Source organism: Ctenocephalides felis, unplaced genomic scaffold, assembly GCF_003426905.1.
Source record: "Ctenocephalides felis isolate EL2017-DRISC unplaced genomic scaffold, ASM342690v1 CF-g0.4_SCAFFOLD_01492, whole genome shotgun sequence".
NCBI classification, from domain to species: Eukaryota; Metazoa; Arthropoda; class Insecta; order Siphonaptera; family Pulicidae; genus Ctenocephalides; species Ctenocephalides felis.
The window spans coordinates 5,953,962-5,979,811 of NW_020537646.1; the positions used below are offsets into that span (position 1 = coordinate 5,953,962).

A 25,850-nucleotide genomic window follows, 5' to 3' on the forward strand; every position below is an offset into this window, starting at 1 on the left:
ATAAAATGCCTTTAAGTTGAGATAGTAAAATAAGAGTAATAGCTTAAGTTGTGATCAAAACTAAGAAATATCCAATAATTACGATTTGTAATCGTAATGCATATTATTATATGTCTATTAATATTAATAATTTTATTGGATTCCTGCCAAATATATTTGCGCAATTCATATATTATTAAAGGATCTATTAATAGGCTGTTGTGAGTGAGAACATTATTATTAAAATTTTCCAAACATTGCAAATCTTGTCCATATATATGTGTATGTGTTTAGTTCTGATTATAAGTGGGTAAAAATAAATATAACTGAGGAACATCAAACATTTAGTGCGATTTCAGTATTATAGACTACTGTTTCATGGTTGGATTTGCTCTGAAAAAGTTATCATGGAATCTCGCGGTAAAGCATAATTATAACTAAATCTAGTTGAAATATCAATAAATTGTTCTGATATTGTATAAACAATAAAGTATAAACAAGAGTTAAAATATTTTAAAAATTAAGCATGGTGAAGCTATTAGGAAAAATTTTTATCTGACCAAATTTCGGGTATCAGTGCAACCATGGATTTTAATTTCATAATTCTTAACAGTGATATTGATGGAATATATATTTATTTGTGCTGTCTTCTATTAATTATCAATGTGTTAATATAAAGTTTGTATCTAAATAATTAAGTTGTTCAAGAAAAACCAAGAAAATATTTGCATTCGTTAACATAATTTATAAAAATTATGCCTTTTCATTGTTAACAATTGCATGAATAATTTGTAACATTGATAATTTAATTGGTAATTTATTGTATTTTTTATTTAATAATTTATTGTATGTATTGTTTGTACTATTTGTTATACTGTTTGATATTAATAAGCTTAGATCATAGAAAATTAAAACTGGGAAAAAATTCATACTATTATTATTATTATCAATAAAATAGTGATTTTTTTGCCTTAAAATGCTTAAAATGATGAGGTTTTGATCCACTCTAAATTATTTATTTATTTAATTTTTGACTAGTATCATTTTTATTATAGGATGCATTCTTATACTATTTCTGATGGCAATAATTACTCCTGAAGTATTACTGATGAGAGGTGGTGAGTTTCAATAAATATTATTCAACTTTAATTTAGATTTTACTCGAAATTGATTCATATAACATAAAAATTGAACGAAAACGTTTATAGATATTAAATTGTTATAAGATGGCTGTGATTTATCATACTAGAATAATTCTGACTGAAAAAAATCGAAATAATTCTAAAATTAATAAGTGGAGGACACAAAAATATTAAAATTTGCCATTTGTGTAATTAATAAAATAAATGTGCTAGTTATAAAACAAAATGCTAACAATTTATATTAGACTTACGGGACTTCATATATGTAAACAGCATACGCACTCTATATATGATAATGATTACATTGTTTACTAATATAATGATATAATAATTCTTTACTAAATTAAGAACTTATCTTGGTATGAAAGGCGTGGTTTGAATATAAATATTGCCGTCATAATAATGAATCATATGGAATTGAAACAAACTTCTTAAAATAACTAGATAACTCATCTTTAATATGGAATGATGATATAAAACATATTAGAATAGGCAGGTGCAATACTAGACTATAAATCAATTAATGAAATGCCTCATTGGTTAAAAAAATCACATATATTTTTTTATAATTTTGCGCATTTAACCGGGTCTCTTAGAACCCGAAAACTTCATACCACAAATATCCATTATCCACGTGTTGTTTACTCTTCAGTGTTAATAAGTATTTTTGCATCTAAACAAACATAAAACAATTAAGACTGTCGAAAAAACCGACAGCTCTGTTTGGTGGCCTCGTTTCAAAAAGCAATAGCAGGTATCCTTGACCTCCAGACCTTACAATTAGACTTGTTTTGTTTGCGATTTTTCAGGTTGTCCTCAGCCGAGTAAAGTATTAATTTGCACACCGACTTGTATAACGGACAGAGATTGCAGAAATGGTTGGCTTTGCTGTGACAATATTTGTCATACGAAATCTTGCACAAACCTGAGAAACGATGGTAACGATGGGTACAAGAATACTGTATGTAAGTATAAAGACTTAATTGACCTTACCGAAGAAGAAATTTTCGCTAAAAAAACCGAGTTGCTAAATTTATGTTTAATAGTCGACGTTCTGAGACCAAATTTGGAAAAACTATGTGAAAGAATTTGAAAGCCGTTTGGATAAGGAGTAGCGTTGGTCAGTTTTGCGCGACGATCGGCCGAGCCGTTTCTTTGTAAAAGAAAAGTGAAAATTTTTCGTCCACGTTTTAGGTTATATTCTTGCATCGTTTCTAAAAATTCAACAGAGGCCGTCCGTTAATCACGTGAGCCTTAAAGAGTGAGGGGGTTCGACAAAAAATTGCGCAATTTTATTTTTCACTTCTAAAATTTTTCAAAAAATTTACGTTTTTTTCTGCGAAAATTCTAGAAAGGTGAGGGAAGGACACGTAATTTCAATTATTACCACGTATCACGAAGTTGGAGGAGGGGATAAAAAAATTCTTACAAATCACTCACCTGATTAATGGATGCCCCCAAAGTTTTTCGAAAGATACGGGTTGGAAATAGCGTTGAGAATAGAGCTTTTAGTAAAGATCAACCGAGCCGTTTCTTCGTAATTATATGCCGAAAATTATTTTTTGTGTTTTTATGAATCTTTGTATGGCAATAGATTTAAAAGTTTAAAATATTATAGGCCTACGATAAGCGGTTGAATTAAAAAAAAATCATCAAAGTTTATAATTTCGCCATGCACTTAAACGATTCTATTCAGAATCTATGTATGCGTTCCATGTTTCGTAGGTATCTACTGATTACAGTTGACGCCCAAATTTAAAATACATTTTTGAACTCGAAACGGATGAAATGAAATGTGTTGAACAAATTAATTTAACACATACAATTACAGACATTGTAAGTAGCTTTAAAAGCCAGCCATTAGAAATCGTATCGATGTGAAAGCAAAAGTGAACAGCTCAACATTTTACCTAAATAGTTGAATCTCAATTCTTATTGATAAAGTCAGGCTACCTGCCATAAAACAAAATGACATTTACAACTAGTTTTATATTATTTTTTATTATTATATTAGATTTTTATTTATTTCAGACACCGCAACAGGTACCTATTGCGGAGGCGTAAAATGCAACTCTTATGAAAGATGCGAAACTGATCGAAATTCGAGAAGAGAACGATGTGTTCCTCAATAAAAAATAAATCACTTATTTTGTCTTTAATGAGCAAATGTTTAGTTGAAAAATGATCTCAAAAAGGCACTCATGGAAAAATAATTTATCGGAATACATAATATATACTTAAGTATATTAATACCAAAACTTTGCGAACAGGGACAGAAATGGGTAAAATTGACCGATTTGTGATTTTATTTATATGAAAAAAATTGAATAGTTTTGTGTAAATTTAAGAAATATATAAGTAAACACGTTGTATAAATATAACAAGTATAAATACTCATATTACTAAATAAAAAACTTATATGCATGAATCGTATAAATAATACAATACACTTAGAATAAATAATTTGTAAATGTTGTGTAATAATCTTAAATAAAACTCCTTTATAAAATATTAGATTAAAGCTTTTTTGTTAGATTAAAGTAGAAATAAAAATATATCTTGAATTAATTGCATTATTTTAAGATTTTCTATTCGTGCTTTGGCGGGGTCACTTATCAAATATTTTTTAGAAGTCCTAGAACAAGTGCAAAAATCTCTTACAAAATGAAAAAAATGCAGATAATTCAAATTAATATTCTTATTTGAAATGATTAAAATCTTATAAGATCCTATTAGGTTCCCATTAGATTCTCACTGACATATTCTCATATTCTTATTAGATTCCGACCAAATAGCTTATTTTAATTATTTCATTAACATCATCATTAATTATAATATATTTCATTAAAAAAATGACTAATAATTAGTTAGGTATATATTTCAATATATAAATACACTTAAACATATTTTCCTTTATTATTTACAACAAACTTATAAATAGTAATTATTTAAAATAGCAATAAACTAAAAGTACTAAAAATACACTTAAATATAAAACAATAAATAAATATATAATATATACAACAGAATCATTATAAAAATATCTGAAAAAATAATTAGGCTTAAAAATAATCTTAAATAATATAATCTTTTTAACACATTTTTTTTATCAAAAAAACTTAAAAGTGCAGAATATGAAAAATATCGTACAAATATCTAAAATACTGTTTTTTGTATAAACTATGATTATTTTTGCTTAATAATGATTTCTAACAAAATTATGATTGAATAAAACAAGTTAAATTAAAAAAATACTAATAAATGTATAATATTATAAAATTAAAAGCTGTTTAACGATGGTTATCATTCATTCAAAGACTAGATTTACATTTTTAGAATATTCAATCAATCATTTCACATATACAATTATTACAACATATAATATAACGACAGATTTACTGAAATAATTGTAAAAAATACACTTATTTAAACAATTCTAATATATATTTCTCACGTAAAATCTTGAAAATTCTCTTGAAAATTTGGAATCATTTTAAATCACTCTGAATATGCTAAAATAATACTAAATAAATTAAATATCAAAAATGATAATAAAATGTATATATTTACGCATATACTATAATAATAATAAATAGTTTTTTATACTAGCATCTATCGAAACTATGTTGGGTTAAATTCCATACGTTTGAAAACCTAATTAATAAAATATTCAAAGTTAATTTTTACTTGTAAACTAAGTTCTTTATTTCTAAATGAAAACCGATGTCACTACTGCATGACATCAGGTTGCTCGGGGCTGGTATGGAACCTTGAGCCTCTGATTCAAATCCCATGGCTCTAACCACTTACCCAAGGCACAAATTATTTAAAGAACACGAGTAAATGGCTTAAAACAGTCATATTTATAAAATATGATTTATATATTTATTATAAAAAAATGAAATAAAATTAAATAGATTGGAAGCTAAAGAAGAGCCAACTTGGAACACCAAACAAATGGAACTTTTATTAATTAACTATAATAATATTTTTTTTATATAACTTAGTTGTTTTTGTGATCAATAATTCGATAAATGCCTGTATAAAAAACTGTTTTATTAATTTACTATTATAGTGAATTTGCTTGCACAATAAATTAACTGAAATTATGACTTTTTGGTATATATGACAAAATTGGTGTAAAACATAAAATAAATGGTTAATAAATAAAAAAAAATTATGTGTATCATTACATAAATTTTAGACCATGCTTTATGCATGTGATTTTCACTCACAGTATATATTAATATTATGCAAGTTTAATCAGCATCATTGGATACACATGATAAATTTTAAATTTTCTATTGTTAGTGAAAAAAATATGCAAATATAGTCATGATATTTCAGTTTGAATTGTGCATAAAATAGAGTATAGTCGTGTTATATTCTATCATTTATCAATAAAACAAATCTCTGACTCTGAAAATCTTCTTTCAAATTCAATCAGAACTATTTACAAATAATGCGGTTCCTTGGAAATCGTGACTATTACAAGTCTTATTTATGAGCATCGGAAAATGCTCAGTTTCGTTGTCACTTGGCTCAGCACTGCTGGGCGGTGTGTCCAACTGGGGAAGTCCTAAATCTAAATATTCTTCATTTACCGTAACTGTTAAAATTCGATCTAAATCATCGACCAGCTCTGAAAACAAGGGCCTCTCAGTTGGCTGGTAACTCCAACATTCTCGCATCAGCATGTAACTGGAATTTGATTGTCGGTTCTGATTTTTCGATCACCATCCATATCACTTGTTCATAATTGTTAATGTTGTTACGTGACATGCAATATTGATCTAATTCGTGCACTATGTAATTTTTTTATCACAATTGTCTACCAAAGCATGGTGAAAACCCTTGGATACAATCCCTGATTTCTACATTGCGCTTTAAAATTTTCCAGAAGAAATATTTGGTATTGATATCCCAAATTTTGGAAAAGGTTGTTGATTATTAATAAAATATCGTAAAATTATATGAAACTGTACGATTCGGAAAAGAAAATTGATGTATGGATAAATCTAAATCGGCTAAAAAAATGAGCCAAACCAATTTCATACCAAGGTGGTTTGGAATCTTTCAATTTAGAATGTAAAATTTTATTTTTGCCTATCTGGAACAAATGCTTCTGCGACAAGAATACTTTCTGTAATGAGTATCAGTTGGACAAGTTCAAATAGAACCACAAAGGAGATAACTCATTGGAGATAAACGCAAACGATAAAGGCAAAAAGACCACCATATTGTCTCAAAAAATATTGTAAATTTTGATTGACAATAAATATATGCAGACCAAAAAAAAGGTACTTACTAAAGTTAATTACGAAGAAAATTGCACAAATTTTGGTACTTGAAAGAATGTATTACTAAAAAGGATCCATAGTTCAGAAAAATATAAAAAGTTTAGCGCTCAGTAATTCTGATTAACAAAAATTGATTAGTAAAATGATCTTCACTATTAAATAGTATTTGTTATATTATTTCAAACAAAAAATTATGATCACCTTAGTTTGAAGGAATTTTTCTAGGATTTGGTAGAAATCCAAAAATCGAGAATTCGATAGAAATTCAATTATTTATAAAATTTCACTCATTTATTCGCCATTAGTATGGATTGATGTCAATTTGTTTAAAACCTGATCCATGAGGAGATGCAGACGTACATTTTAGTAAATAAGCCAAATTTGTTATTGTTAGTTGCTAATTGAAGGCGCATACACAAAAATGTGTCTACACCAAGTCTACATTATTGCAATCATCACCATCAATAATTATATAAATTGGTAAAAACCATTTGTAGTCTCATAATATCATACATATATGTATAAAATACTAATAAATATTTGTATATTTCATAACTAAAAAACAAATATCCAAATGTCGCCGAAAACCATGTACATTTTTAGCAAAATATACATGAGTTTTTTTTGCAAGGTATATATCGCAATATTTGCACTCAAACTATTAAGAATTTTTTGATCACTATCATGTTTTATATTAAAAAAAATAAAAGATAGCAATAGTTATCTAAACAAATGTTGATGCAGGTCTTACTATTTACACTACAATGCACTAATTTCTATATTTTATATAATCAAATGTACTGCATTCACTAAAACTAGTGAATTGCATTTTGTATCATAAGATATCAATAATTATATCTGAGTATTAATTACACGAAGACGCACGAAATAGCCTTGAATTTAATTTAATGCAATAATTTTATATTCATAAAAATAATGTTTTACTTAGAAATATGTTTGTAAAAAACCTCAATTAAGTAGATGCCGTCGAAGTAATAATAAGTATAAATATGCATTTTTCAATTATTTTGGATTGTTGGTAGAAGACATCAAATTCTATTTAATAAAAATTACAAAAAGTTTAAATTTCAGTATGAGAAGTAAATGTCTGTAAAATAATAAAAATAAACAAATCGTATATCAGACAATTTGACTGAGCAGCTGTTTGTCCATTTGTGCAAGTCTAAATTCATATTTAATATCTAAAAAATCACTTTCAAACATAAAGCAAATATTTATTATGCTGTGCAAAATGATAATCAATATAAATAAAAGTGAAGTCCAAGAAGTCCAACGAAACTAAATGGTTATACAACTGAGTTTCAATATTTATTATGTTTGCTAAATATTGAATTTGTTAAAGCAAATCGCATGCGTGTTTGTTATCCGCATATTTCTTACATAAATACAAATTATAATTTTAAATTAGCATGCAAATATAATAATGCAATATAATAAAAAATAAATCACTTACATTTCGAGCGAACAACACGGCGGCTTTTCCATACGATGTCCTGATCGTAGCAACTGGAACAATTTTTCAACAGAAGGCACTGATGGGTAAGGAGTTCCTCCTAAAGTCATAATTTCCCAAAGCAATATGCCATAAGACCACCTGGAAAAAGAATGGAATGATGAAAAATCATTCTTATACGCAGAAATTTCATTTATTACTTACACATCGCTTTGTGTTGTATAAACTCGATGGAAAAGTGCTTCTGGAGCCATCCATTTAACTGGAAGTCTGCCATCAGTTGTTTTGCGGTAATAATCACTACAATGAATGTCTCGTGCTAACCCGAAATCTGCTATTTTCATCACATAATCGTCACTAACCAGTACATTCCTGGCTGCTAAATCACGATGGATACACTGGAAAAAATAAAATAATAATCACTCATTTACTACAGAAATGCAAACATGCAAATATTCAGTATAAATGATAAAACTTATAAAATCTATAAAAATGTTAGTTGTTTTTTAACAGTAATAACTTACTCTTCTCGATGCTAAGTATTCCATTCCACGTGCTATTTGGTAAGCAAATGATACCAAATCTTTTTGGGTCAAAGTTTTCTTTTCCTTCGTGGTATCTCCTATCGCCGATTCATATCCTACACTTGATCTGAAGTAAAAATATCATAAAAATTATAAATCTACGACATACAAGAAATTAGTGTATCTATTAAATTAGGTAAATTATTACCTGTGTTGCCTTAAGAAATCTCTCAAATTACCATGTGGAGCATATTCCACAACAACGAACAGAGGACCATTTTGGGTACTACAGCCAAGTAAGTTAATGATGTTTATATGCTTTCCGATCATTTTCATCATTTCCATCTCAGAAACTAAATCCATCATTTCGGCATCTGTATGACCTTCTGCAAATATAGAAAAAACGTGGTAAGTAACCGAATGTAAGATATGAATTTACTCTGTAAGACATTAACTTACGCTCTAAGTTATTAACTTACGCTCTAAGTTACTAACTTACGCTCTAAGTTACTAACTTACGCTCTAAGTTACTAACTTACGCTCTAAGTTACTAACTTACGCTCTAAGTTACTAACTTACGCTCTAAGTTACTAACTTACGCTCTAAGTTACTAACTTACGCTCTAAGTTATTAACTTACGCTCTAAGTTATTAACTTACGCTCTAAGTTACTAACTTACGCTCTAAGTTACTAACTTACGCTCTAAGTTACTAACTTACGCTCTAAGTTACTAACTTACGCTCTAAGTTACTAACTTACGCTGTAAGTTACTAACTTACGCTCTAAGTTACTAACTTACGCTCTAAGTTACTAACTTACGCTCTAAGTTACTAACTTACGCTCTAAGTTATTAACTTACGCTCTAAGTTATTAACTTACGCTCTAAGTTACTAACTTACGCTCTAAGTTATTAACTTACGCTCTAAGTTATTAAGTTATTAACTTACGCTCTAAGTTACTAACTTACGCTCTAAGTTACTAACTTACGCTCTAAGTTATTAACTTACGCTCTAAGTTATTAACTTAACGCTCTAAGTTAATAACTTACGCTCTAAGTTATTAACTTAACGCTCTAAGTTAATAACTTACGCTCTAAGTTACTAACTTACGCTCTAAGTTATTAACTTAACGCTCTAAGTTATAACTTACGCTCTAAGTTACTAACTTAACGCTCTAAGTTACTAACTTACGCTCTAAGTTACTAACTTACGCTCTAAGTTACTAACTTACGCTCTAAGTTACTAACTTACGCTCTAAGTTATTAACTTACGCTCTAAGTTATTAACTTACGCTCTAAGTTACTAACTTACGCTCTAAGTTATTAACTTACGCTCTAAGTTATTAACTTACGCTCTAAGTTACTAACTTACGCTCTAAGTTACTAACTTACGCTCTAAGTTACTAACTTACGCTCTAAGTTACTAACTTACGCTCTAAGTTACTAACTTACGCTCTAAGTTACTAACTTACGCTCTAAGTTACTAACTTACGCTCTAAGTTACTAACTTACGCTCTAAGTTACTAACTTACGCTCTAAGTTATTAAGTTATTAACTTACGCTCTAAGTTACTAACTTACGCTCTAAGTTACTAACTTACGCTCTAAGTTACTAACTTACGCTCTAAGTTACTAACTTACGCTCTAAGTTATTAACTTACGCTCTAAGTTATTAACTTACGCTCTAAGTTACTAACTTACGCTCTAAGTTATTAACTTACGCTCTGAGTTATTAAGTTATTAACTTACGCTCTAAGTTACTAACTTACGCTCTAAGTTACTAACTTACGCTCTAAGTTACTAACTTACGCTCTAAGTTACTAACTTACGCTCTAAGTTATTAACTTACGCTCTAAGTTATTAACTTACGCTCTAAGTTATAACTTACGCTCTAAGTTACTAACTTACGCTCTAAGTTACTAACTTACGCTCTAAGTTACTAACTTACGCTCTAAGTTACTAACTTACGCTCTAAGTTACTAACTTACGCTCTAAGTTACTAACTTACGCTCTAAGTTATTAACTTACGCTCTAAGTTACTAACTTACGCTCTAAGTTATTAACTTACGCTCTAAGTTACTAACTTACGCTCTAAGTTATTAACTTAACGCTCTGAGTTATTAAGTTATTAACTTACGCTCTAAGTTACTAACTTAACGCTCTAAGTTACTAACTTACGCTCTAAGTTATTAACTTACGCTCTAAGTTATTAACTTACGCTCTAAGTTACTAACTTACGCTCTAAGTTACTAACTTACGCTCTAAGTTATTAGTTATTAACTTACTCTCTAAGTTACTAACTTACGCTCTAAGTTATTAACTTACGCTCTAAGTTATTAACTTACGCTCTAAGTTATTAACTTACGCTCTGAGTTATTAAGTTATTAACTTACTCTCTAAGTTACTAACTTACGCTCTAAGTTATTAACTTACGCTCTGAGTTATTAAGTTACTAACTTACGCTCTAAGTTACTAACTTACGCTCTAAGTTACTAACTTACGCTCTAAGTTATTAACTTACGCTCTAAGTATTAACTTACGCTCTAAGTTACTACTTACGCTCTAAGTTATTAACTTACGCTCTGAGTATTAGTATTAACTTACTCTCTAAGTTCTAACTTACGCTCTAAGTTATTAACTTACGCTCTAAGTTATTAACTTACGCTCTAAGTTACTAACTTACGCTCTAAGTTATTAACTTACGCTCTGATTAACTTACGCTCTAAGTTACTAATTACGCTCTAAGTTACTAACTTACGCTCTAAGTTACTAACTTACGCTCTAAGTTACTAACTTACGCTCTAAGTTACTAACTTACGCTCTAAGTTATTAACTTACGCTCTAAGTTATTAACTTACGCTCTAAGTTACTAACTTACGCTCTAAGTTACTAACTTACGCTCTAAGTTATTAACTTACGCTCTAAGTTACTAACTTACGCCTAAGTTACTAACTTACGCTCTAAGTTCTTAACTTACGCTCTAAGTTATTAACTTACGCTCTAAGTTATTAACTTACGCTCTAAGTTACTAACTTACGCTCTAAGTTACTAACTTACGCTCTAAGTTATTAACTTAACGCTCTAAGTTACTAACTTACGCCCTAAGTTACTAACTTAACGCTCTAAGTTCTTAACTTACGCTCTAAGTTATTAACTTACGCTCTAAGTTATTAACTTACGCTCTAAGTTACTAACTTACGCTCTAAGTTACTAACTTACGCTCTAAGTTACTAACTTACGCTCTAAGTTACTAACTTACGCTCTAAGTTATTAACTTACGCTCTAAGTTACTAACTTACGCCCTAAGTTACTAACTTACGCTCTAAGTTCTTAACTTACGCTCTAAGTTATTAACTTACGCTCTAAGTTATTAACTTACGCTCTAAGTTACTAACTTACGCTCTAAGTTACTAACTTACGCTCTAAGTTACTAACTTACGCTCTAAGTTACTAACTTACGCTCTAAGTTACTAACTTACGCTCTAAGTTACTAACTTACGCTCTAAGTTACTAACTTACGCTCTAAGTTATTAACTTACGCTCTAAGTTACTAACTTACGCCCTAAGTTACTAACTTACGCTCTAAGTTCTAACTTACGCTCTAAGTTATTAACTTACGCTCTAAGTTATTAACTTACGCTCTAAGTTACTAACTTACGCTCTAAGTTACTAACTTACGCTCTAAGTTACTAACTTACGCTCTAAGTTATTAACTTACGCTCTAAGTTATTAACTTACGCTGTAAGTTATTAACTTAATTTGACTGATGACAAAATTAGCCTTTACAGCCGTATTTGATTAAATATCTAGAAAAATAATCTGTCGTTGAGAAAAGCTTGGCGGACCGCGGGTTGCTCATCCTTGGAATAAATAAAAAAAAACGAAGGTCACTAAAATATTCAAATAGTTAAAGTTACCTTTAAGCATTTTTACAGCAACAACAGTATTAACACCAGGTTTAATCAGACCATGACCTTCAGCTTTTACCACTTTTCCAAAAGCCCTTCACCCAACACAGTTCCTAGTTTCAGTTTACTTCTACAGAATTCCCATTCCAAATCAATTGGCAATTCATACTCTGATAGGGGTCCACCATCGTTATTCATTTGCAATTGTGCAGATTTCTGTTTCTCAATTTTTACCACAGGCATAAGCTGGAAAAATGTAGAAATTTAGACATAAACAACAAAATAATTAATTATATTAGTTCTATTTACCAAAGGTTCGTTGACATTGATCACGTTCGTATCATGCAGACCTTGTTTTTCGATGATGATCTTCTTTGTCCAGTTAGTAACAACTACGGCTCTTTCGATGGCTTGGTGCTTTTTAATCTTTTCTTGTTTTAATTTGTTAAATATGCATATAACTGTAAATACGCCTAGAATTACCATGGAGCACAGAACTCCGCCCAAGGTGTAAACTAGGAGCGATTGTGGACGGGCCACTTCTGTCTCACTTGGAAGCTCTGGAAAAAAATAATTATCTAGTGGTGTATGGCATCGTGCCTTAAGGCAAATTACTGGAACTTTCCGTACCGTAACGAAATGATCGAGGAATGTTAAATGTTTTCATATAGATTTTTATAAATATTGTAACATTGTCTAATATTTATAAGAATTATATAAACAGAATTGCAAAGTTGAAATTATTTGTTTAAAGTATATTAGAATTTTAGTCAGAATTAAAATTAAAATCTGAATTATTTTCGATATACAAAAAAAATTCTTGAAAAAAAGATATAGATATAGAATTTTGTGATATGAGTGGAACGAATGTTGAATGTTAAAGATGAACAAAGCAGATTTTTAACACAACTTTATTTAATCATTGCAAACGTTTCGAGACCATGGTGTGCCTCATCTTCAGTGTAATTTCAAAAAACAGTTACTTATATACTATACATTCTTTAATATTTTATTTAAACTATATTTAACTTTTGAATATAAAAAACACCAACTGTTCATTGTATTGCTTTGACAAGTGACAATTGTTTCAGTCAATGCTTGACACGGTACTAAAAGACATGTGACACTTACAGAAATATTCGAAACAATTTACATTATAATGTTACCCATCCTGTCTCCGTCTAGATAACTCAGTTTTGTTTCGAATAATTCTGTAAATGTCACATGTCAGTTAGTACCGTGTCAAGCATTGATTGAAACAATTGTCACTTGCCAATGCAAGGAATAGTTGATGTTTTATATTCAAAAGTTAAATGCAGTTTTAAATAAAATATTAAAGAATGTTTAGTAATAAGTAACTGTTATTGAAATTACACTGATGATGAGGCACACCTTGGTCTCGAAACGCTTGTAATCATAAAATAAAGTTGTGTTAAAAAAATCTGAGTGCTGTTTTGTTCATATTAAACAATTAATATATATATATATATATATATATATATATATATAGTTATGTGTGCTTAATTGGTTAACAGTGTTTTTGCAGGATTTTATGAACAATTAAGAACAACAGAATAATTTGACAGTTTTTAATATTTCCAAAAATGAACTGTTTAAAGTTACTGAAAATATGAAAATATTGCACAAAAAGTTGAAATTTAATTGGAAAATATCAATCCAAGTAATTAACTTTTATATAGCATAAAGAATTTTATATATGCATAAATATATTTGTTTCGTTTAACACAAGTAGCTATTTATTAACGTTGTCAAAGAAGTGCACTTTTTTGAAAAAATATTTTTTACACAATATTTTTGTATAAATTGTTTATAATTGAATTATGGATTTGTACAGCTTATAAAATTTTCTTTGCGATGGTATACATTAATGTATACCTTATTTAATAAAATGCATTCATATTTTGTTTTCAAAAATTATCGTTATCGTTTCTACGCATTTTTCTTTAGGCAACATATTGATCTCCAATGTGTTTTACATCTTTAATAACTTTTAGACCATTTAATGTAAACGAATGTTTATTTCGGGAAATGTGTTTATAATTAAACGATCTACAATATTATCTAACACGCTATAACGAACTATAGCAACTTTATATACTTTAAAAACTCCTTATAAAAATATTACCATCAAAAATTCATTTATCCATTATACTTGAGATAAGCAATGAGATGTTCTTTTACAATTAAATAAATAATTCTACATGAATGTTGTTCTGCGACCAATCACAATGCTCGAAAATGACGTATGTTTTTAGCGCTAATTATGATTGGCTAGCTAATAAATGTTCTTCGTTTTTTTTCGTTTTCTTTCGACCCTTTCGCATTGTCCATAAATATGGGGTGCGCGAAGGAAATTGTGGCAGTCGTCGGCCGTGGCCGGCGCCGGTGTCACCTGGGGTGGCACTGAAAGCCTTCGGGGCGCCAGACCGGTCGCTCCCTTTGGAGCTGGACTGGACAGGAGCTCCGAGGCCTCCTCCGGAGACTCCCGGGGCCTAGCGGAGACTCCCGGTTGCGGAATCTCCCGGGCCTTGCGGAGTCTCCCGGGCCTCGCGGAGTCTCCCGGGCCTCGCGGAGACTCCCGGCTGCGGAGACTCAGGGCCACGCGGAGTCTCCCGGGCCTCGCGGGGACTCCCGGCTGCGGAAACTCCCGGGCCACGCGGAGACTCCCGGGGCACGCGAAGACTCCGGGCCACGCGGAGACTCCCGGCCACGAGGACTCCGCGGACATGGAGACATCGTACTGCGAGAAAGCACATTCAAATTGTATTCATACGATATTCTAATTGGATTTTTCCGACGCCCAGAGTCTCCGCGTGGCCCGGAATCTACGCGGCCGGGAGTCTCCGCGTGCCCAGGGAGTCTCCGCGAGGCCCTGGAGTCTCCGCGTGGCCCGAGAGTCTCCGCGTGGCCCGGGAGTCTCCGCAGCCGGAAGTCTCCGCGAGGCCCGGGAGTCTCCGCGAGGCCCGGGAGACTCCGCGAGGCCCGGGAGACTCCGCAGCCGGGAGTCTCCGCGAGGCCCCGGAGACTCCGCGTGCCCCGGGAGTCTCCGGCGGAGGCCTCGGAGCTCCTGTCCAGTCCAGCTCCAAAGGGAGCGACCGGTCTGGCGCCCCGAGGCTTTCAGTGCCACCCCAGGTGACACCGGCGCCGGCCACGGCCGACGACTGCCACAATTTCCTTCGCGCACCCCATATTTATGGACAATGCGAAAGGGTCGAAAGAAAACGAAAAAAACGAAGAACATTTATTAGCTAGCCAATCATAATTAGCGCTAAAAACATACGTCATTTTCGAGCATTGTGATTGGTCGCAGAACAACATTATAAAAATACTCCAATTATTATATAAAATTTATTTCTTCAGTAACGGATGAAATAAACGAAAGAAGTTTATCAAAGAAGCCCGAGTCTCTCAAGGAATTGCATATGCATATGTCTAATGATTATTTTTGACCGCCAAATGGCATTTTTTTTTACTTTTTTTATTAGATCTCCGAAACCGCTAGACCTGACTTCATAAAAATTCTTCATCTAGTAAAGAGTTTTTTGAATTATTAAAATCGGACGTTCCGTTCTCTTAAAAACTGAGTTACCATTTTCGGCACTTTTTTCCCTGTATTTTCGGAACGGCTAGACCTTCCTTCGCCAAAAACTAATCAGCACGTCTGCTTATCAATACAAATCGAATGTTTTTTTAATTAATCAAATCGCTTCATCCGTGTTACTGAAATCGTCGACGAAAATTTGTATCCGAACACACACACATACACGCAACACACACACATACACGCAACACACACACATACATACACTCACACATTCATCCATTTTTTTAAAGGTATGCCAAAATGTTTAGAAGGTTTTGAAACGTAAAGATTATACAAATTTTCATTTTCGATTTTTTTGCGATTACTATAACTTGCCTACGGGAAGTTAAAAATATTAAACTTGGAGAAAAAAAAATTATGAAAAGTGTAAAATACAAAGGAAAGAATATATAAACAATATAAGCTATTAAATATTGCAAAAAAATGTAAAAAGAATGGAAATCATTATGTTTAAAATGGCATTGGTTGTTTGGTACAAAAGTCAACTACATCTATGTAATTTTTCTGCTTTTATGACAAAGTACATATTATGGGTATATTAGCCAACAAATAATAATTTTATATTAAATAATGCCAGCTGTTTTATTTGTACAGATGATTAATAAAATAAATTTACCATCAACAACTTTCAAGTAGGCGCTGCCATATGTCCTTCCTAAAGCATTAGCTGCCATACAAGTATACCAGCCTTCCATATCCTTTGTGATATTTGTAAGCCTCAATATCGTTGGATTACTTAACGATTCAAGATCATTCACCAAAGGCTACAAAGATTGTACATAAATTATAATGAATCAAATATTGCATCTTGAATAGTAAAATTAGCATACAAGCGAATTCAAGCTCAAGCGTATAGAAACCAGCTAAATATGGCCAAAACGATCATTTAAATTCATACAAAATTTACTTAAAATTTATAAAATTTATATTTCGAGCATACTAGTAAAAATATATTTATAAAATAATTTTTATTACTATTGATGATTTTGGCCACATTTTGAAAGAAAAGCCAAAAACCAATAAGAAATGAACTGACCGTCACTTTTACATTATTCGTGCTATTATACTCGGTATCATTATTGATAGGAATTTCGCTGAAGATCCAATCTATGCAAGGATTCAGGTCAGATAGTGCAATGCAATTGAATTGGGCGGTTTGTCCAACTTTTACCGTTACGTTACCAGGAAGTGTTGTCAATACTGGTTTAAAGTTCAATCGTTCTGGAAGAAAGTAAGGAGCACCGACACCATAAGATAAAGAATGGATAGAGTTAGAACAACAAGAAACATAAAAGAAATATAATATAATTGAAACATTAAATATATAATATTAAAAGGTGCATAATCACTAACTTGATAGCCGCCAGTAGCAAATAATAAGCAAAACTTAGTCCTCTTATACATTTTTTAACCATTTAAAAAAAATCATATTATTAAGTGCATAATAATCTTCAAATTAATTGCAGCTTAAATAATATTAAAGAACCAAAGCGCCATAAATCGTAAATCATAAGTTTACATATAAAAATATGTAATTAAATATATGTATTAAAATGATTCTGTTTCAGTTAACACTATATTACAAGCCATCATAATAATTCTAATGATTTGTTTGAAAAATATATAAATTAATATTAATACGTAAGAGTTGCATTGCTATAATATATTTTTATCGAATGGGTATCAGCTATCCATATAAGAAACAGAATCAAGTTATTATAGTAAGTATATAACAAATAATATAGGTAGAAGCTTAAATTACAAAGATCCATTATTCTATATTTTCCTGAAAACCTAAAATAAGAAGCGTTAATATTAAAAAATAAGTTAAAATTATATTATTTAGTATCCAGCACCAACAGATTGTATTATAGAGTCCTCAAGTTTCCACCGACAGATTCGTTAGTAATAAATTTTTGTTATTAGTATTAGGTGTGTAGACTGCAGAATTATATAATTGAAAGTTTTCCGAAATTTTGAAAAATAATTTCACCAGTTAGCATAACAAAAGGCAAATTTTCCGTAATAAATAAATTAAATGTCGAAAAGTTTTGATAAATATTAAACTGGTTAAGAGAACTGATTAAACTTTTGGTAAGGCAGGCACAGCGGTTTTGGAAATCCAATGAAAAAATTATCATTAGACATATGTACGTTAAATTATCAGATATTTTGTGGAGATTTTAATAATAAGTATAAATTTTGTTCACTGCTGCAGTGATTCCAGCCTTCTACGTGGATGAAATTTAAAAGAAAAAATCTCGTTAAACTAGATAATATTGTCTGTAAAATAAACTACGATAAAGAAAAAAATCAAAAATTGATAAAATGACAGCGTTTTTTTTAAAAAAGTCGAATTTTACCCAAAATTTTGGTCGTTTTTCGGACTGCTAAAATTCAAATTTTTGATCCGATCAAAAAATCGATAGTTTATTTTACGGAGAACTGTATATAGAACATGTAAAAAAATTGATAGTGATCGGATCATTTGTTTTTGAGTAATCGCAGCAGCAAATTCGGAAAAATCGAGAAAAACGCGTTTAAAGATTAAATGATCGTTATACTATATACTATATATATACTCTTTAAATGGCTGTAACTCAAAAACTATTTAAGATATCAATTTAAAATTTTAGTATGTTATTTTTTATAAGGTATATCGAAATATGAAAAAATTAAAAATTCGATTTTTTGAAAATTTCACACTAGTTGTGCCCTTAAAAAGAATTCAAAATATTCAAACAATTTCAAAATATAAAAAAGATTTAAAATTTTCAAAGAAATCTAATTTCTTAAAAATTTCAAAATTCTCGAATATCTAATTTTATCAAAATTTGCAAAATATTGTAAAACTTTAAATTAACTATCAAAATTATACACTATTTAAAAAAAAATAAGCAATTTTCCTTAATACAAGATGCCATAGGAAGTTTCAGCAATTTTCCTTAATACAAGATGCCATACTTTTAATTATATTAAATCATATACAAAGTGAAAAGCTCTTTCTATTAATTCTGCAAGTCTACCACACCCCAACGCCTCCAAAATCCTTCATCCCGCAGAATTGCCGTTCACCATTAGGGTACCTGCAGCTCCTCTCCAACGACAATGGTTCCGTTTTCTGGTAAGGTTTCGACGCTATCAGGCAACATCGCCAGGGGCGTCCTGTACCAGGCCATGTGCGGCTCCAGGTCGGCCGTCGGCGGACATTCGAAGAACACGTACGTCGCGTTCTCGACGGCGGTTACGTTACGCGGATATCCCTCGCGGATGTACGGTTTCGAGGGGTAACGCTCTAATTTCGCGCAATAATTAAATATTATTGTTTATGGTCAAAAATAATAAATGCAAATCCTTAAAAAGCACTATAGTCCAGTCATTTGGTCGTTTTGCTGGTACAGTACTCCTAGAATTCTGAAAATTGGTAATCTTATAGATTTCGAGGTGCTCTTTACGAAAATCAACTTTGCCACCTCAAATTTGAACAGCAAGTTGCCGCCATATTGAAAAAGTGGCGTCAAAAAACAGCTTTTTTAAAATATCTCTTTTCTGGCTGATTCTACGATAAAAGTATCTATGAATTAAACTAGATAAAATTTCCTACAATTCCTTAGAAAACCGTTTTTTTGTAAAATTGATAGTTTGAGAGTACGGCCGCCTCATAGTCTTTGCTGCTCTCGCCGTAGTATCAAATCTTTCCATTTATGACAGCACTTTGAATTTGACCACATTGCTTCTAATAAATAAATATTTTCAATGTTAAATTAAGCGAATAAGATCTAGAAATAAAATAATTCAAATATTTTTCTGTTTTTTTGCTGATTTTTTAACACTTCAAGCTACTTACTTATAGCTACTTTGCCATTGAAGAGTTAAAAAATCAGCAAAAAAAACGAAAAATATTTGAATTATTTCAAGCTACTTACTTATAGCTACTTTGCCATTGAAGTGTTAAAAAATCAGCAAAAAAAAACGAAAAATATTTGAATTATTTTATTTCTAGATCTTATTCGCTTAATTTAACATTGAAAATATTAATTATTAGAGAGAATGTGGTCAAGTTCGAAGTGCTGTCATATATGGAGAGATTTGATACTACGGCGAGAGCAGCAAAGACTTTGAGGCGGCCCTACTCTCAAACTATCAATTTTACAAAAAAACGGTTCTCTAAGGAATTGTAGGAAATTTTATCTAGTTTAATTCATAGATACTTTTATCGTAGAATCAGCCAGAAAGGAGATATTTTAAAAAAGCTGTTTTTTGACGCCACTTTTTCAATATGGCGGCAACTTGCCATTCAAATTTGAGGTGGCAAGGTTGATTTTCGTAAAGAGCACCTCGAAATCTATAAGATTACCAATTTTCAGAATTCCCGGAGTACTGTACCGGCAACAGCCTTTTTTGCACCAAATGACTGGACTACTAGTTATAACAAATGTTATTTGGTTTCATATATTTGAGATGGCGGATACATGTGGCGAGAAGACGCCACTGATGGTAAATAGCGCGATATTTAAATTACAAAGTACATATTACATTACATATAAAATTTTGTTATATAATTTTATCCAGCTTATATTTTGTATTTATAAATTATAAGACGCAGTGTATAAATTTCATACTTATTTTTATGCCGTTGAAGTAAAACTTCTTTATGAACGCTTGATTTGGGAACTAAGGAGCCGATTCTACCGTAAAATAGACCAATCTTATGGCAAGGCTATGTTATGTAGCAGTTTTCATATAAAGTGGTACTAAAAACTGCCAAAATCCTATGTGGTTGCTATGCAAACAGACGTTACATAAAAAAAACTAACCTAGAAAACGCACTAATGTCAAAAAAACGATGTTATCATAACCGCATCTTTGAAATATGGCTTGATAACATATGAGTAAAGTTGTATTTTACGTGTAAAGCATCTGATAGCACAGCAAATACAAATCGTTTTGACAGTATCCACTATCATTTTGTATGAAAACTAGAACGGAACACAGCCTTTCCATAACATTGGTCTACTTTACCCCAGAGTCGGCCCATAAATTGGTGAATGCTTTATTAGAGAACTTGGAAAAGTGTGATTGGGCAAAACAATGAAGATTCCGAGAAAATTAAAAACGAGTGAAGTTGAGAAAAATAGAGATAAGTTATGTAAATTACCGTAAAAACATTGTAAGGATCCTATTGTCCAAGTCTTACAATCAGTATAAGCAATTATTAATATCCAATAAACACACTTGCATAAAAATAATGGGTTTAAAAAGTTTTACTTCCGCTTTTTTATTATTTTTTATTATGTATAAACTAGAAGCGCCGAAAAAATTCAAATGCTTAAATCACACAATTTCTTGAGATTAATTGCAGATATGACTTCATCTCACAAATTATTGCTTAATTTTCTACAGGTCCAAAAATAGATGAATGCATAAACATAGTTTATCTATAAACACTCACCAATAACTTCGAGTTTTGTGGTATGCTCGACGCATCCAAGAAACATTGCACGCTTTACATGTATAAAATCCAGAATCCTTTCCACCAACTCTTCCATAATCAAAACTTGATTTTTTTTCCATATTTAACAACACTCCAAAAGACCTCTGAGGTTCCTGACTGTGGGTCTCATTTCCCTTGTCCAGGTGATATTGGGGGTAGGATTTCCTAAAAGAAAAATAGACAAACAAGATAGGATTCGACGTTAAAATGCTAAACCATTTTACTAAATGGTTAATATTTCTTACCGTGAACCGAGCAAACTATTTTGACCATGTTTCCAGCAGGTTTCACTTCTAACAGCACCATCTTGTCTGGTTTTGTAAATTCTGGAGGACTCATTGAAGTTGAAATTTCTCGAGTAGGTAGAACCATCTATTTTGAACAAAAAATTAATATGTTGTAACAGAAATAGATAACAAATTGTGTCAATTATCTTACATTTCTGGATTCAGGGTGTTGCGACAAAGGTGCAGGATTATTTTCCACGTCTGAAAATACAACACAATAAATGTATGATATAATAACAAAACTAATTTATGATTCTATAAAATTATTAGTTGAACGTTAGTGCAGCACCTGCAATTTCTAATTTTGTAGAGTGACTTATGCATCCGGCCGAGTTACAAGATTTACATACATATGTTCCTTCATCTTTTGCATTGAATTTTTCTATAACTAATACTTGGTCGGATTTATTGTGTTTATTTGGACTAGAATTTGTTATGTTTTTATTATCTTTGAACCATGACGTAGTCGGAAAAGGAACTCCTGGAAGGAAAAAAGACATGAAAATCGTACCTTTCTTTCAATTGCAATTAAAATGTATTTTCGTGAAAATTACCGTATGAGTTGCATACTAGTTTATAAGTAGTGCCTTTAGATACCCGTTTTTTATCGACCATCAACTCTGGTTTGGTAAATTCTGGTGCCAAACTTTTGGGAATATCTTCGATTGCCTGTAAAATTATATTCGTTATCAACATCTATTATTAAATAAATTTGGCAATAAAATACTCACATTTTTATCACCCAAAAGTTCCATAAATTGAACTACATCTGGAGAATGTGTATGGGACACATATCCAGAACCATCGTTATAATCTGAAAATCAAAAAATTTCTTTAGGCTTTAAATAAAATTACAAAAAAAATCGATAATGAAGATATTGATTGAACAGAGTTTGGACAAAGTTTGCAACTACTAAAATGTGCATATATAATGTATGTACCTTCTAAGACTTCATCGAGGGCCTCCTGGTCCACTGTGGCGGTCGCGTTGCGCCATTGACCCGCAGCAGTGCACGCGTACAGGCCAGAGTCTTGAGAAACTACGTGCCTGATGTCGAGCCTTTTCGGAAATATGACAATTTATATATATATGACTAAAATAAATCTGTATTATATATACAACCGGGCATTTGAACTCGGTAGTAATGTCACGATGTCCTAACATCACGATCAGTTTAAATTAAGATTGAGCGAACGAAGAATATTTATTTATTCAAATAATATCGTTTACATCAGGTTACATTGAGTGAAAGTAAGAGATTGTCGCGTATGAGATGTCTCGTATGGTATTGTATATAAGATGCTAATAAATGATAACATTCTTATGGTTAAACTTTTCCAGAAAGTAATATTTATTACTCGTACTCGTACCGCTATGAAAAGGCTTATTTTATAAGTGAATAAGATATGTACACACAATTTAAATATTCCTAGTAGTCTCAGTCTGTATGATAATTGTTATTAGAGTATAAGGTTATCGTAACCTTTATAAATTTGATTAGATAAATGTAGGGAGAGTACACGAACTGAAGATATACGCATAAAAATAAATAATTCAAAATATTTTTTCAACATAGTGCACGTTTACATTTGAAATTAAAGATGAGCAGTTCATTTCACTAATGCTGCTACATTTTTTAAGATTGAATTCCAAATATTTTAATTTTTGAAAAATTCTTTCAAACAACATTATTTTACATTTTTAATTTATAAATTAAAATATTTCAAATGTGAATATAAAAATAAATTAAAATATTTTGAAAATTATAAATATAAAAAAATCAGATGTGTCCGATTTAAGTATCTAGACTTTTATAGAACTAAAACTATTTTTTTGTACATTAATTTGGCTCGTCCAGGTGCAAGACTACTGCACCTGAGCGGAAATCCTGCTCCGATTTAATGTTCAGATTAATTGTGGTTTATACATCATGTTATTTATGAATTTTGAAATATGGTCCAGAGGTTTATTTCAGTATACCTGGATATGTTGATATTTGATACGATTTCATACCACGACACATCAATACTTGGGACCAGATTTCTGGTTAGAATTTAAAAAATATAATTATAACAATGACAGAGGATGAGGCTTTGTGGATAGCAACCACTAGTTTCCAAATTCAAACTTTGATCACCTTGATATCAAGCAGTAATGATATTCTGATAATTGCCTTTTCGACTTTATACACACCTTACATTAACAGTATCTTTTGACATAGTTTCAGCGTCGACAGCAATCAATTTCAATTAGATTACGAATGCTTAGAATAAAGAATCTATTGTGACAAAAGTATTTCTTTACCTTTAAGAATACGTACCGAATAAGAATACTGTCTATTGTTAATAGAAATGCAGGATATGCATTTGTAACGGTAACAGTAGTGGTAAATTAACGGCTAAATCGTAGACAAAGTGTTAAAATTTAACGTTACACTAGACTGCATCGTTAATTCCAAAGATGTTGAGCTTTAGGTAATAGATAGTAAATCCGGATTCACGATTTTTTAGTAGACAGTTGGGTAATTTGGGTGTTTATCCTATGCACCTCATAAATTGTATTAACAGCTCTCTTTTATAATTACTTAAATATTTTCAAATTTTCTTCGAGCAGAATATAAAATACACACATATTTTTTCTACAATTTGTTATTTAAAGTTGTATAATTTAAAACTTACCATTTTCTCTCCAAAGTAAATCTTGAATTGGTTCTAATTTTGTGTCCATTGTGGTACCAAGAATAGTGCCTGCTGGATCCAGTATGAATATCACATTTTAACCGTACATCTTCACCTAAATATAATTCTATTTGTTCGTTTTCGCCACCTGTAAGACAGAAAAAGAAAAATATGTAAGGATTACTTGATTAGAACAATTTTATTATTATGAAAAGTATTAAAATAATCAAGTATTCATAAACATATTTTATTCCAAAAACTAAAATTTAAATATAATAGTTTTCTAGCTACATTTGCTCATTCATCAATTTATGGATTTTCATCTATGTCGAGTAAAATTCTGAATAAAGTTCTTGAAAGATTAAAATAAATTAAGAGAGTTGAATGACTATATAAGAATACAAAACTAATTTAATGATTTGCAATACAGAGTAAGAGCAATGATAAACCAAACAAGGAGCGTCGATTAATAACGTGAGCGATTTTTTAAATTTTTGGTAACCCTCGCCCCCTTGGTAATACTTGGTGATATTAATATCAGCCCAAAGCCCCACCAAACATAACATGTTTTGTCAGTACCTAGAAAAAAATCGTTAAATTTTGGATTTTTTGGACGAAATTTGGATTTTTTTAATTGAGGTAAGAAATAATTACACGTGATATTTTGCCAGACCTTCCTTAAGGCTCACTTGATTATTGGACGCTCCCTCAAGTAAAATACTATTTTTTTAATAAGTTTGCCATTTCTTATAACACAATCCTTATAAGTGTTATCTTTGTGAGCTTCAAGAATAGATGATAATTTCACAAAATGTTTGCGATCAAATATTGACGTCTTAATCATCGAGCCAATATTGACAGAAGATCATAGTCTGTAGATCTTCTGATTTGACATGGCTCGTGCGCTCGTTATATCTTGACAATGTGCGTTCCATCCATCCAGATGAACCCAAGTCAAGTCAACTATCTATTTATGCTCCGACATCATATATACGTTGCCATAGCCATAGGTTTATTTATTTTTCGTTTCTTGTTTACTCAGAGAATTCACTTTCAGTATTGAGTTCCTATAATCATCATACCTGCCTTTGTCAAAAGGTATTTGGGAAAAATTGACCGTGTGGATTCCTGAAAATCGCCTCGCCCGTCCAGATAAGGAAATCCAAAAAAAATATTTTTATGGATAGTTTAAAGCGAATTCTTCTATAAAGGTTGTTTTTGAAATATTGGTTAATATTAGGTCAAAATAATTTATATTTTTGATTGTTGTTATATTTTTATTCCAAGAGCTAGTACAAAAATATATTGGAGTTTATATGTGAGCTTTTGTTATTATTGGTTAATAATTCTAATTATTTTTAATTTAGTTAAATCAAATAAATTTTAAATAAAATATTAACATTATTACAAATTTGAAAATGCATGCATGCATTTTAATAAA

The 25,850-nt window shown here is 30.9% G+C and overlaps 2 protein-coding genes across 2 annotated transcripts in view; one reads left to right on the forward strand and one right to left on the reverse strand.

Moving 5' to 3' along the window:
- The first annotated feature begins 308 nt into the window (after positions 1-308).
- On the forward strand, positions 309-3,477 carry LOC113371574 (waprin-Phi2-like). Its single transcript, XM_026612209.1, has 4 exons — positions 309-399; positions 1,035-1,097; positions 1,931-2,086; positions 3,153-3,477. The coding sequence occupies exons 1-4, from the start codon at positions 387-389 to the stop codon at positions 3,251-3,253; spliced, it is 333 nt and encodes a 110-aa protein (XP_026467994.1). The 5' UTR covers positions 309-386; the 3' UTR covers positions 3,254-3,477.
- Positions 3,478-5,499: 2,022 nt separating this feature from the next.
- Positions 5,500-25,850, reverse strand: part of LOC113371539 (fibroblast growth factor receptor homolog 1-like) — a 103,091-nt gene continuing 82,740 nt past the window's right edge. The window contains 10 exon segments of the mRNA XM_026612166.1: positions 5,500-5,822; positions 7,896-8,036; positions 8,100-8,293; positions 8,420-8,546; positions 8,628-8,805; positions 12,334-12,417; positions 12,420-12,570; positions 12,634-12,884; positions 16,566-16,713; positions 19,036-19,244. Coding sequence (XP_026467951.1) covers positions 5,561-5,822; positions 7,896-8,036; positions 8,100-8,293; positions 8,420-8,546; positions 8,628-8,805; positions 12,334-12,417; positions 12,420-12,570; positions 12,634-12,884; positions 16,566-16,713; positions 19,036-19,244 — 1,745 coding nt within the window. The 3' untranslated portion in view covers positions 5,500-5,560.